This window comes from Lathyrus oleraceus, chromosome 4 (genome assembly GCF_024323335.1).
Source record: "Lathyrus oleraceus cultivar Zhongwan6 chromosome 4, CAAS_Psat_ZW6_1.0, whole genome shotgun sequence".
In the NCBI taxonomy this organism is placed as follows: Eukaryota; Viridiplantae; Streptophyta; class Magnoliopsida; order Fabales; family Fabaceae; genus Lathyrus; species Lathyrus oleraceus.
The window spans coordinates 29,881,904-29,895,564 of record NC_066582.1 but is presented as its reverse complement, the minus strand read 5'-3'; the positions used below and the strand labels follow the sequence as shown (position 1 = coordinate 29,895,564).

At 37.5% G+C, this 13,661-nt stretch overlaps 1 protein-coding gene across 1 annotated transcript; it reads right to left on the bottom strand.

Annotated features, from left to right (window-relative positions):
• Window positions 1-10,441: 10,441 nt before the first annotated feature.
• Window positions 10,442-11,011, bottom strand: LOC127135833 (uncharacterized). The gene is made up of 2 exons (XM_051062466.1): window positions 10,909-11,011; window positions 10,442-10,851 (listed from the first exon to the last, which is right to left on the bottom strand). Exons 1-2 carry the CDS (start codon window positions 11,009-11,011, stop codon window positions 10,442-10,444), a joined length of 513 nt encoding a protein of 170 aa, XP_050918423.1.
• Window positions 11,012-13,661: the final 2,650 nt, after the last annotated feature.

Here is a 13,661-nt window from a genome sequence, read left to right as displayed (position 1 = left end):
TATCATGAAAATTGAGGAAGTTATGATTCTTGGAAGTTGACCTTCTATCTAGGGCACATACAAAATGACCTATAATCTTTCACCATAAAAAATGACTTTCCAAGAAACATTAGATCTTGATGCCAACATGAAAGTTATTTGAAAAGTTGTTTGAAAGTTGACTGATTGGTTGAAAATACGGGGATCATAGACGATACTTGATGATGGTGTTGACGGGGTGGTTGACTTCTTCTTACATAAGGCCTCCTCTGCCTCCCAATAGACACTGCATTGGTCTCTGCTTCCTTCTTCTTACCAAAACTATTACCATATCTCTTGCTGGATGACGCTTCCTCCTTAGATAATCGTCCCTCTCGGACACCTTCTTCTAGCCTCATTCCCATGTTTACCATTTCGGTAAAATCACTAGGGGCACTGGCAATCTTCTGCTCATAGTAAAATAAGCTCAGGGTCTTTAGAAAAAGTTTAGCCATCTCCTTCTCTTCCAAAGGAGGGGTAATCTGAGCGGCAAGCTCTCTCCAGCTTTGCGCATACTCCATAAACGTCTCCTTATCCTTCTGAGACAACGACCTCAATTGGTCCCTATCTGGAGCCATATCAACATTATATTTGTACTACTTTATGAATGCTTCACCCAAATCATTGAACGTGCGGATGCTTGCACTATCCAATCCCATGTACCACCTCAGAGCGGCACCGGTCAGACTGTCTTGAAAATAATGGATCAACAACTAATCATTATCGATTTGCGTAGACATCTTTCTGGTGTACATCACAAGATGAATGCGTGGATAGGTATTCCCTTTGTACTTTTCAAAGTCAAGCACTCTGAACTTCACCAGGATTTTAAGATTTGGAACCAAACAAAGCTCCGCAACACTCTTTCCAAACAGATCCTTACCCCTCAAAGTTTTCAACTCCTTACGCAGCTCAAGGAATTGGTCCTTCATCTCGTCCATCTTATCATACACATCAGGGCCCTCAAACGACTCAGAATGATAAATGGTGTCTTCCACATGGGGCAGAGTATGCAGAACAGGCGGTGACACAGACATGATCGGGCTAGATGCCGGCATAGAAGAAAAGGTAGGCGTAAAACCTTCAGGCACAAAATTAGGCGGCATTCCCCATGGGAATCCGGCAGGCATGTTGGGTGCAAAATGAGTTGCAGTTGCAGGAATAATGGAGGTAGAAACCTTGGAAATAAACGGTCCTCTGAGGAGGAGAAGGAGTTGCAGGCGTTGGAGAAGACTGGCTCTGAGCGGCTAGCACTGACTCAATCATGGCAATCAGACGGGAGATCTCGTCCTTCAAGTCTCTGTTCTCTTGCTCTAGATGTTCCATGGTTCTTGAATGACTGGCGAGGGTATTGTATCGATGAGTCAGCTTGGCTGAAGCGCAGAAGAAATACCAATAAGACATCTGGCGAAAGAGAAACCTGTTTATGCAAATGATGCATGAAATACAATGCTTGATTTTTTTTATTTTCAAGGAACTTACTATATTATTTGCAAATATATATATATATATATATAAAACAATAATTGCAATAATTTGATATGACCATAAAAATCTCTTTTATTTATATAATTGGAAGGATTACACTGAGTACAATTTTAGAAACCAAAAATACAAAATACAAGAGAAAAGGAGACTAGTCATCCTAAGGATCCCTAACAACAACATCAGAAGATCTGGTTGTAGGCGCGTACTTCCTTCGAATGCATCGGATCTCGGTCTCAAAAGAAGTCTTCATCTAGGTCTTCTCGAGGACAAGTTGGTCAACAATCCTCTTCCAAGCAATGGGAGGCTGAGGCATACTAGAGGAATATGAAACCTTCGGTTCTCTCTGTATCTTTGTTACTTGATCTTCAAGTAACTCAATAAGTGCATCTTTTTCCTTAGACTCAAGCTGCAACTCCTTATGCTTTTTTCTCAAAGCATGGAAACGCTCTTCCCACATATCCTTCTCTTGCTTCATCTTGGCGAGCGCGTCTTCCAACTCCTCTACATCTTGGTTAGGGAGAGTTAATGGCTCAACCACAACCATAGACATAGGTCTCTCACAAGCATAAGGCATCTTCGATTCCAAAGCTCTCTTCTTTACTCAAAGAGTGTAAGCTTCCAAAGCTACACAATTGCGCGGACCGAGCTCGGATCTTCCTTTCCTATGCACATTATGCCAAGCATGCACAATCTTCTGCTTCAAATGTTGGGGATCTTTACCATCTTGATAGAAAATACCTTCTAATAAAGTGTAATTAGGTTTGTATCTCAAGGGGAACCCAAGTTGACGACGAGCCAAAGAAGGGTTGTAGTTGATTCCTCCTTGTGTACCAATGAGAGGCGCATTAGAGAATTCACCACAACAATCAATAATCTCCAAAATTATTAATGAAGGATCATACCAAACTATATCATCATTAGTGAGATACATAAGTTTCTGCGACCACCGTAGACATTGTTTGTTCTCCACAAAAGCAGGCGTCTGAGGCAAGTGCGAAATAAACCACTTGTACAAAAGAGGAACACAACAGACGATAGTTCCACCACCTTTAGAATTCCTTAGATGCAAAGAGAAGTACATATCTCCTAACAGAGTAGGCACAAGATTCCCAATCAAGAAAATTCTAATGGCGTTAACATCAACAAAACCGTCAATGTTAGGGAACAAGGTTAAACCATAGATGAGCTACACAAAGATAACCTCGAAATCATCCACACTACCGGCTTGAGCAAAAGTAATAGCTTCCTTGATAAGGAACTCATAAGTCAACCCAAACAAACCTCTTTTCTTCACCCAATGAGCCTCTATCTCGGATTTCTTCAAATGAAGAGCTTCAGCTATAAGATGAGATCTGGGAATCTCTTCCAATCCACTAAATGGCACTTTGTTAGAAACAGGCATTCCCAAGAGATGGGCATACTCCTCCAACGTAGGCACGAGCTGATAATCGGGAAAAGTGAAGCAACGGTAGAGAGGGTCATAAAACTGAACCAATACACTCAGAAGTCCTTCAACCACATCAGTAGACAAAATAGACAGAAGCTTCCCATGATGTTGTTTGAAGTCCAAGGGATCTAATACAAAAGATGATAGCTTCCTTAACTCCTTCAAATCCGGACATCTGAAACTGTACTTCTTAGGGTTCCTTCGTTCACAATCCATGGTCTGAAAATATTTGCAAATAATACCTCAGTTCCTTGAAATTTTCGTGTGATGAATGTTGTGATGCGCATGAATGCATGAATGCAACAATCACAGATAAGGGATCATACACAAGGAAAACAAACAAAGTTCAAGGGATGAATCAAGTCATTTTCAAGATCAATCATCCATTTTGGTGGATTATGGTTTACACCTTATCAACACCCAAGTTCCATTGGTATTGACAAGACTTGATTGGATCAACCAAGAATCAAGGGTTTGTTGTGAGTCACGAGCATGGAGTCTGGGTAAGAACCATCCCAAGGGAGTGAGCTAAGGATAAAAACCTGTAGATCATGTTCTAAAAAGTTCCCAGAGTCTTAATTCCATCTATCGGATATCATAGGTTAGGATGACTGACTCATCAACCCATAATATTCTCAAGAGAAACTCGTCTAAGTGTAGTATCGTGTAACAACTGTTATCAAGTCTACACTTGAATAGTATTTACACTATGTTCTAAATAGGCCAAGATGGGTTAAATGTTCTACGGTTTTCAACTTCTCGGACCCCAAATCAGAGAGAGTAATGCCTAACCACAAATAACTTGTGTGACATTCATAACTCCAAAAGGGTGTCCACTGAGTAGATGGGTCTCAAGCCAACCTGTTAAGGACTACTCCACACAAGTCGGACATGACTATACCATCTTCCTATCTTAATTGCACTCAAGTTCGGGCTAGAATTTATCTCACCACTCAGAGATCACCAAGCACAACAAGCAGATTATATCATACAAACAAATATACATACATCATATATACAGTTAATACACACAAAAAAGTAGGCTAAACCCACTGGAGACTACTCCCCAGCAGAGTCGCCACTTAATTTCTGTAGCAGTAAATTCATGACCATCAAGTTATGAATAAGCTATACGTCAATTAAACCAGAGTCGCCATCGTGCTTTTATTGTTTTCAAGGGAAAAGGGAAAAGTACGAACAAAACCCAAAAAGATAAGAAGTTTTCAAATCAAAACTAATAAAATGCCAGATATTACAGGTAAGGGGGTTGGTTACACAGAGGGAAGGTGTTAGCACCCAAAGTGTCCTAGGTACTCCTAGGGAGCCCTTTCTTGTGTGCATGTGTGTTTTTGTACAAAATGATGTTTGCAATAAGTAGAGTGGGGGGATGAGAAAATAATTCATTAATTATATTTTTGTGTTTGACAATACCTTCGGACTTGTTCCTACGTACCAACATAAAATGAGGGATCAAAACCTTGTAGTTCGTGGTATCAATTTCAAAGTGAGTGTATTGCTTTTAACAAAATTTCAAATTTAACAAAGGCACAAGAGGCCTAAAATGGTTTGAATGAGTGTTAGTTCTTTTCGTCTTTTGAAAATTTTAATTCAAGTATAGTTAAGTTTATTTATAGGTTTATTTAAGAAAAGAAGTTTGAAAATGCAATGGCATACGGCCAAAGTTTCTAATTTGCAATATGGTCAAAGTTTAGAAAACGAACGCAAGCAAAGAAGATTTTTAGAAGAGGGAGAGATTTTGAAATTAAACAAGTAGGGAGGAGATGAAGAGACTAATCCTAAGCATAAATTTAAAAGTTAAGAGTTGAAAAGATCTGACCAATGAGCTGCAATCCAATGGACAAGAATGTCATATAGAAACCCAAATTCCCCTTGGGCTTTAGAATCAAGCAACAATAAATATACAAATAGCAAGTTAAAGAGCAAGTCATCAAATAAAGATAGCCACATCCAAGCTTAGCAACTCCATGATCTTCTTCAAGATTTCCCATGTATCAGATGACTTCAAATATGGCATTAGACACGGGTTCAAAATAACAGCTTCACAATGATCATGTTGCAGATGAACTCAAATGAATCTTCAATCTTATATCAGATGAATGGTCACTTCACAAGCACTTGGTTTCATGAAAGTTGGCATTGGCAAAGTCTTTTGCATAGGGAATGTTGCCTAAATTCTAAGTCCCATTGTGTCAGATCAAACCAACAATCCACACAAAATGTTTTTTAGGGTTTTTGTTCTTATTATGTACATTAAGGTCAAAAGACCACACAAACAAGCAAGTATACACAAACACAATATATCACAAAATATGGTCCAAGTGGACAAATGGAAAATGCCATTAAAGTAAACAACTTGAATGGTATGAATAATGACAAATTGATAAAGCTTAAAAATTAAAGTGCATTAAAAGTAAATAACTTGAAATTAAATGTTAGCTGTTAGTTGGTTAGAAGTTAGTATTGTTTTTGCTTTGTTTTTGTTTACGTCATTCTTTGGAGAAAACTCAACCCACTTATCACAAGCATGGATCCTTGAACCAAGACATCTTTCAAAGGAAGGAAAAAATGCTAAGTTTCCATACAATACCATGAAAGAGGGGAGACTTACAATCTCACTAACTAGAATGCTATGCATTTTATATCACAAATTTAGCGATATGTTAAGCAATCGTAATTGGACTTATGTAGAAGTCACAACTATTTGAGGCCGAGCAATAGAATTTTGGTATTAATACATGTTAGAGACATAGTATGATGAACTATGCTCATGAAACATGTCACACACAAAAAGAGTATGCAAAATATGGGACCTAATCTCATCCATACTTATGTTGATTTTGCAATCAACTAGCCTTAGGATATAGAGATATCATAGGTCCATGACATGAATTGATAAAGAAGGGGAATGAGATGAAGAGGAAGGGGGAATGGATTCAACACAAATTGGCCAAAGGGGAATTTGGGTTTCAAAATTCCATTTGAATCTTTTATCATGATGAATTTTGAGGTGGAAGTTTGGAAATTTCAAGATGTCAAAAAATTTTCTAAGTGTCAAGCCATATGTTCAATTGTTCCACCTTGTCTAACTTTTTATGTGAGCTTCAAATGAGAAACGTGTCTTCATAAAAGTTGTAGATCTTTCAAAAACCTTCAAAATGGTCACACATTTGACCTTATTTGGATTTTGGATGAATGCGTTATGCATTTTTGAAGTTGAGGAAAATCACTTGTTAAATGATCTTGGTCCAAAATGACCTATAATGTATCCTCATATCACATGCTCATAAAAGTTGAGTTATCTCCTCCTCCAAACATAAAAGTTTAAGTAGTCACCTTGAAATTGATTTTACAACTTGGAAATCTTTCATCTCACCAAAATTCAGCAAGTTACGGTCTTAGGAAGTTGACCTCCAAATTAGGGTTTAGACAAAATGACCTATAATCTTTCAACATAAAAAATGACTTTCCAAGAAAAAATATCTCTAGACCTCAACATTAAAGTTGTTTGGAATGTAATTTAGAGTTTGCTCTTGGAATAGTTTTCATATGATGAAAATTGTAGGAGATAGGGTCTAGGGGACCCCAATTTTGATCAGATGAATTCCTCTGGTCAACCACCATCAACCATCTTGCAAACTTACAATTCTCTTGACTTTTTGGACTCATGGGAGATCATATATTCATAAAATTATGATATTTGAAGTGTCCCTTGAAATATTTGATCAATTGGTGAAGAAGCTTATAGAAGAAGTTACACAAGATACCCAGTTGAACTAGGGTTTCTAAGGCAACCCAATTCCAAACTCTTGAAGAATTATTGATAAAAATAACATGAAAAGATCATGGGGACCCATATATGATGCCTTGGAGACATTATGGATCACTTCTTGGTTGAGATCTTAGCAAATAGGGTCTTAAACCCTATATATGAACTTGATAGATCAAAGGTGATCAAGTGCCCTACCTACAAAAGGGTTAGACAAATGCAAAGACATATTTTTGGTATTTTGGTTAGTAAATGATAAAATACAAAGTATGATACAATCACATAATGCTTGGTGATTTCTCCCAAAACAAACCCAATGAATGAGGGGTAAGGAGAATGTCAAGGTATGATCCCAATGCTAATGCACATGATGAGATAGCATGAGAGATCTTATGGTCAAAATTTGGGGTCTTACAATTAAGCACTCGAATCATATCATGCAAATCTGCATTTTTGTGACAAAGTGGTAGTAAAGTCACACTTTTTGGACTTAGCCCATGCCCTATACCCCTAACATGCCCGAGGTACTCCAAATGACCTTAAGCCTTAGATAAAGTATCATCTGGACCACATTGTGCATCAATCTCAGTCATAGATTGAGAAAATTGTGTGTGGTACAAACAAGATTCAGAAAATTAATCAATGAATTAGTGATAAATATAAAATATACATAAACTACATACACACTTATTAACTTATTTGACAAGAAATCAATACAAAAGCCATCAATTTATCTATGAAAATTGATAGAAAACATCTTTGGATTTTCCTAGCATGTATTGACAGAAAACAGGTAAAAGTGACTGGAAAACCACGATTCAACATGCTAAGACCAAGCCAGAGAGAAACCCTGAAAAACAAGGCTCACTAGGCTTGGACATAGGAGCGTTATGGGAGATAAGAAGGCCATATGGAACGTCTTTGTTCAATTACTTCATGATGAAGAAATGGTCTGTGTGTTAAGCACATAGGCGATGCACTTAGAGAGGGAAGGTGGCTAGGGCCTCCTGTCATATAACTAGCATGGCTTAATTAAGAAGAAAGTATGCTCTCTAGGTACAAGGGTGATGCGTCTAATGAGGGCCCAAATTCCTAGCATATAGATAAAGGCTTGGAGGCCGATTGTAAAAGGTGTTTCAGTGGAGTGAGGTAGTACGTATTTTGAATAAGACCACCTTGGTCTACAATAGGAAAAAAAGATAGGGATGTTGAAGGAGGAAGCGTTGCTCAAGTGACTGAGCAGATAAAATTCCAAGCTCAACTTCAAGGGATTTATGGAACAGCTACGAAGAGTAAGTAAAGCTAAAAACCTCTTTGTTGGGGGTTATATGTGGTTATTATATTCATGTATTAAATAGGTCATGGTATTTTATGTAATTCTACTCAAACTTTAATATTGATGACTCTTTAATCTTAATGCTTGCTTTAGATTTTTTACCTAAAAACTTGTTTTCATGGTGTGACTTGACATTCGATAGGTGTTTAGCATTACTAGATCCAAGATAATCATCATCTATTGGATGTTAATGCCTAGACATATTGTTAGTTTCAATATTTACGTGTATTGTAGTAGGATTGGTGTAAAGCCTTAGTGCTTTCTAGCTGTTGGAACTTAATGCTCTGCATTAGTTAATAGATTGAGATATCGACTAATAGGTAATTCACTAATCTCAAACCATGGAGGTCGAAAGGAGATACGAGTGACAACAACAGGTGGTAATATTAATATCTGAGTAGATGAGTATATTATTGATTTGTGATTGTACATGATAAATACGTAATGAAGAAATCCACTCGCAACATGCTTTCTTATTGCTAACAGTGAAATCTCCATTTTACTTTGTCATTTACTTTCAAGCATTTAACCAAATTTAAATCCCTTCTTACTTAAAATCTTAAAAATAGTTGGACAGGTGCTTCAGGCACTTATGATCACTAAAAACCTCAAATCTCGAACCATAGAGATAATGCCTCCAAATCTTAAGTATAAAAACCATAGTTGATAACTTCAAATCATGGGTAGGATAATTCCTCTCATGAGTCATGAGTTGTCTATAAGCATAAGATACAACTTGACTCTTGTGAATAAAGAACCCCACCTAAACCTATCTTAGATGCATCATAATGTACCACAAAAGATTCACTCGGTTCTGGAAAAATTAAGACTGGTGTCGTTGTTAACCTTTTTTCGAGCTCTTGGAAACTTCCTTCGCATTGAACATCCCAAACATAAGCGTGTGCCTTCCAGGTCAATTAGGTCAAAGGCAAAGTCAACTTCGAAAATCGTTCAATGAACCTCCTATAATAACCAACCAAACCCAAGAAACTCATGATCTCAGTAACTGACTTAGGTATTTCCCACTACAACATTACGTCTACTTTAGACGGATCCACTACTATACCACCACTAGAGATCACATGCCCAAGGATACTTACTTTTCTTAACCAAAATTCACACTTAGGCATCTTGGCATATAACTTCTTGTCTTTTAAAGTCTGTAACACAACTCAGATATTCTGCATGCTTTTCGTCTAACTGGGAGTATACCAGAATATCATTTATAGACACCACGACAAACCTATCCAAGTAAGTGTGAAAATTCATATTCATACACTCCAGAATACTCATGGTGCATTAGACACGCTGAAAGGCATACCTGAATATTCATAATCAATTTTGTTAAACACACGAGCTCCTACCAACTAATCCATGAGATCATCAATCCTCGGGAGAGGATACCAGTTCTTAATAGTGGCCTTATTTCAACTGATGATAATACACACATAATCTCATGCTTCCATATTTCTTCTTAACTAACAACATTGGAGCTCCTCAAGGCGACATACTAGGTCAGACAAACTTCTTCTCTAACAGATCTTCTAGCTACTTCTTTAGTTCACTCAATTCGGATACAAAAATTCTATACGATGCCATAGATATAGGTCTAGCACAGGTACCAAATCTATTACAAACTCGACTCCATGTTCATAAGGCAAATCGTTAATATCATCAAGAAAAACATATGAGAATTCTCACACAATAGGAAAACTAGCGATTGAAGCTTCACTCTCTATTTTTAAGGAAGATAATATCATGAGCACTTGAGCATCCTGTATCAAGGACATCTCTACTTGGTTCACAAATACAAATCTTGAATCCTCACTACCTTCTAACTCAGGAAATAACAGAGTTTTATCAAAACAATTTATGTGAACATAGTTAAACGATAACCAGTTCATTGCTAAAATAACATCTTGTTGACTTAGGGGTAAGCAAATCACGTCAACTCCAAATTCTTTACAATAAATAGATAGGGGACAATTTATACAAACTAATAATGTGGTCACAGAACAATTGGTTGGGTATCAATGACCATGTCACAATTCATAAGAGAAACTTATGGGTTTAACTTGTTAATACAATCATGTGAAATGAATGAATGCATCGCACTCGTATCGATGATAGAAATTAAAGAGATACCATTTATGAAACATGTACCCTTAATCGGATTATCTAATCTTAAGGATTTATCACCTTAAGAGCAAAGACTTTCCCATGGGCCTGAGCGTGCTGGCCTGTGTCAGGTCTTCTCTTCGGCTTCGAATAGTAGGTACTGTTGTGACCCTGCTCTCCATAATTGAAACATGTTGGAGTTGTTCTCTTGCACTCAGAGACGTGATGGGCTAGCTTTCCACACCTTTCATACCTCAGAGTAAAAGGAGTACCCCACACTATTTCCATTATCGTTTGCAGCTTTCTGAATTTCCTTGGAACTTGGTTTTACATACGGCTTGCCACAATTCTTATTAGTAGATCTCTTTTCATATGCACTCTTATAGTGGGTAGATCTTGCTTTGTTATCTTCATCATAAATCCTGCACTTGTTAACCAACACTGAGAAACAACAAATCTCCTGAGATTCGATAAACTGCTTAATCTCGGGGAGCAAACCATTTTCAAAATTCACACACTTGGAACCTTCAGCATTCACACCATTATAGTAAGGATAGTACTTGGACATCTCTTCAAACTTGGTTGCATAGTCAGCTGCAGATATGTTACCCTGCTCCAGTTCCAAGAATTCAATCTCGTTATGATTACAAGCATCAACTGGAAAATACTTATCCAAAAGTTATTTCTTAAAATCGTTCCAAGTAATGGCAGTGCCATCAACTTCCAATCTTTGGCGGGTATTCTCCCACCAGTGCTCAGCTTGTTCAGATAACATGTGAGGTCCAAACAACCCCTCAGGAGCATCAATACATGCCATGTGTCGCATATCGAAATATATGAACCTTCGTAGAGTGCTCGCACAAATTTGCTCGAAATATATGAACCTTCGTGTAATTGGTTAGCTAAGGTTAAGTATCTTTTTGCTACCTTCAAGGATTTGTTGCAAACAATACATCTCGACTGCCATAAAGCAAGGAAAGCGATGTATTCTTCATCAGTATCAATACATGGTATTCCTCGATGTATTTGTCAAAGTTGACACAATTTGTGTTGAAATTTATGGTGTCCTCGTCACTTCCATTAGGATCAAAGTTTTTGCCAATTGGGAGAAGGCCAATGATGGCCGCTATATGGAAAGACTGGGTATCGCCATCCCACAGGGAAGTTGAAAGGTATTGGTGGTACTTTCCCAGAAGTACAAAGACGCGATAGGCATATTTTAGAAATAAGAAGGACCAGTTCTCGACAGCTAAATTAGGTTGTAAATTCCTGGACTTCCAGGTATCACTCATTTTTGCTTCAATTTTGTTCAGCCAAAGGATGTAATCCTCATTCTTTTTGGTGGGAAAGGATGAACAAAAAACACGCAAAGTAGCAGTCATGTATTATAAATTGAAGGGTTCCTTAATACTCACTATGGGTATTGTTTGGTGGTAAGAAGGGAATAAGTCCCTAAGCTTAGTAATGTATACAAAGGGATCATGCTTTAGACCCATGAGTGCATGGGTTTTACCATAAATGTAATAGGGGATTAGTACCTAAGATTTGAAGATTTGGAGTTTTTCTTCTTGATTTTATGGTTATGGGGCATACTTTTGATTCCTAATGAAAATAGTAGATTGAAGCTTGGTTGCTAATGAAAGAGAGTTCTTGGATTCTTTGGTGATCTTTGCTTTGGGGGCCATTGTTGAAGATGGTAGTTTAAGTGCTTGAAGAAAAGGAATTTTTAAGGAAGAATTTTTTGATAACAATGAGCAAAAAAGATGGGAAAAGAAGAAGAATATTTATTTATATTGAAAGAAAAGAAAACTCTTAATTTTTTACTTGACAAATGGCGCCAACTTTGATGAGACATGCCATAATATTAGAGGCAGAATCAAAACGATCTCGTAAACCCAACCACGCCACCCTATAAAGACGAAACCATGATTGAGAGTTATGGGATTATGGGAAAATACACGTTTTCAAGGTGACGTTTGATGGAAAGGTCATGATGTCCATGAAGTCAGATGATCGGAAAAATAGCAAGTGTACTATTTTTACCGATGTAGTAATAAGGAGTTTTATTTCCAAGTATCGATCTCAGGGATTGCGTAGGAAATACTTATTTTACTTTGATTCTATCGGAACAAAAAGATAATGGTTTGGTTGTTTTGGAATTTATAATAGTAAACACAAAAAATAGTAGAAATAATTGATTAAGATAAAATATGCTAGGGTGAGTGGTTGATTTAACCAGTTATGAATTCAGTCAAGATTTCCTTAATACATATGAAACATTCAATCACCTAACCTCAGAATGTTCTTCCTTAAGTCCTTAAGGAAGAAACTATTAAACTACCAATTCTTACTCAAATGTCCATTCAATTAATCATTGGTTTTAATCATAAACAATATCAAGGTTTACGGTGATTTACAAAAGTTCTTAGTCCTAGGTGATACAATTATAAACCCAATTGTGTGAAAACCCTAACAATCACAGTCCTGTTATTGATAGTCATAGATCAATTTGTATTTGTCCGATACAAAAGTATAAGCACATCACACAATTGAATTGAAATTCGTAACATAGTAAATAGGAAATCCAGAGTTAGAATTCATAACATCAGATCAAATCAGGACCACCCCCCTAGCATTGGGGGTTTAGCCTCTCATAGTATTCAAAGAAATCATAGTATAGAAATTAAACATTACAAAGAATTAGGAGATTTTGATCTTCAATGGGTGATGCCCTTGAATCTCGCCGTCTTCGAATCCTCCGTAGTAGCTATCTTCCCCGGTGCAATGTTTCTTTTCGTCCGTCAAAAAGTGTCTTCTCCTTTCTCTCCCAAGCCTTCTAATAGTTTCATATGGATTTTTCTCAAGTCAAAAGTCCAAACTACCCTTAATGAGCAGAATAGGTTCACATGGCAAAAATTGAAGTTTCTAAGCCGCGCCCAACAACACGGGCCATGTGTGTACACACGGGTGCCCGTGTGTGCTCTCCAACATGAGCATTTTCAAATCAAGCTACAGAGGTAACAACACGGACCGTGTTCCTCCACACGGGTGCCCGTGTTAATGCACTGTTTTAAACAACACGGTCGTGTGTCACCACACGGGTGCCCGTGTTGCTCTCTGTTTTTCCTCTCCAATTTTGCTTTTCCTGACCAACAACACGGGCAGTGTTGTAGCACACGGGGGCCCGTGTTGACCTGCTGTCTCTTCATATTTTCGCCTTTCTGAGTATCCACCACTCCTCTATTAGTGCTTTTAAACCTGTGCAATGGCCTGTAACAATATCACTACCAAACGAAGCGTAAAAGAGACCTTTTTGACATAAACTTGTAATAAAATGCCATGCGATACCAAACCAACAAAACATGATAAATGACTCTGAAATAACTATAAATAAACATAAATCTTACCAAAGTGATGAAAATATGTCGGATAAACGGTGGGAATTCAATGGAAATGGTGACCGATCA

Bases quoted from the DNA above. Each gene is read 5' to 3' on its own strand.
- LOC127135833 (XM_051062466.1), bottom strand. From the start codon at position 11,011: ATGGCATGTATTGATGCTCCTGAGGGGTTGTTTGGACCTCACATGTTA. The intron at 10,852-10,908 runs GCACTGCCATTA...AGTATTTTCCAG, and splicing joins CCAAAGATTGGAAGTTGATG to TTGATGCTTGTAATCATAAC.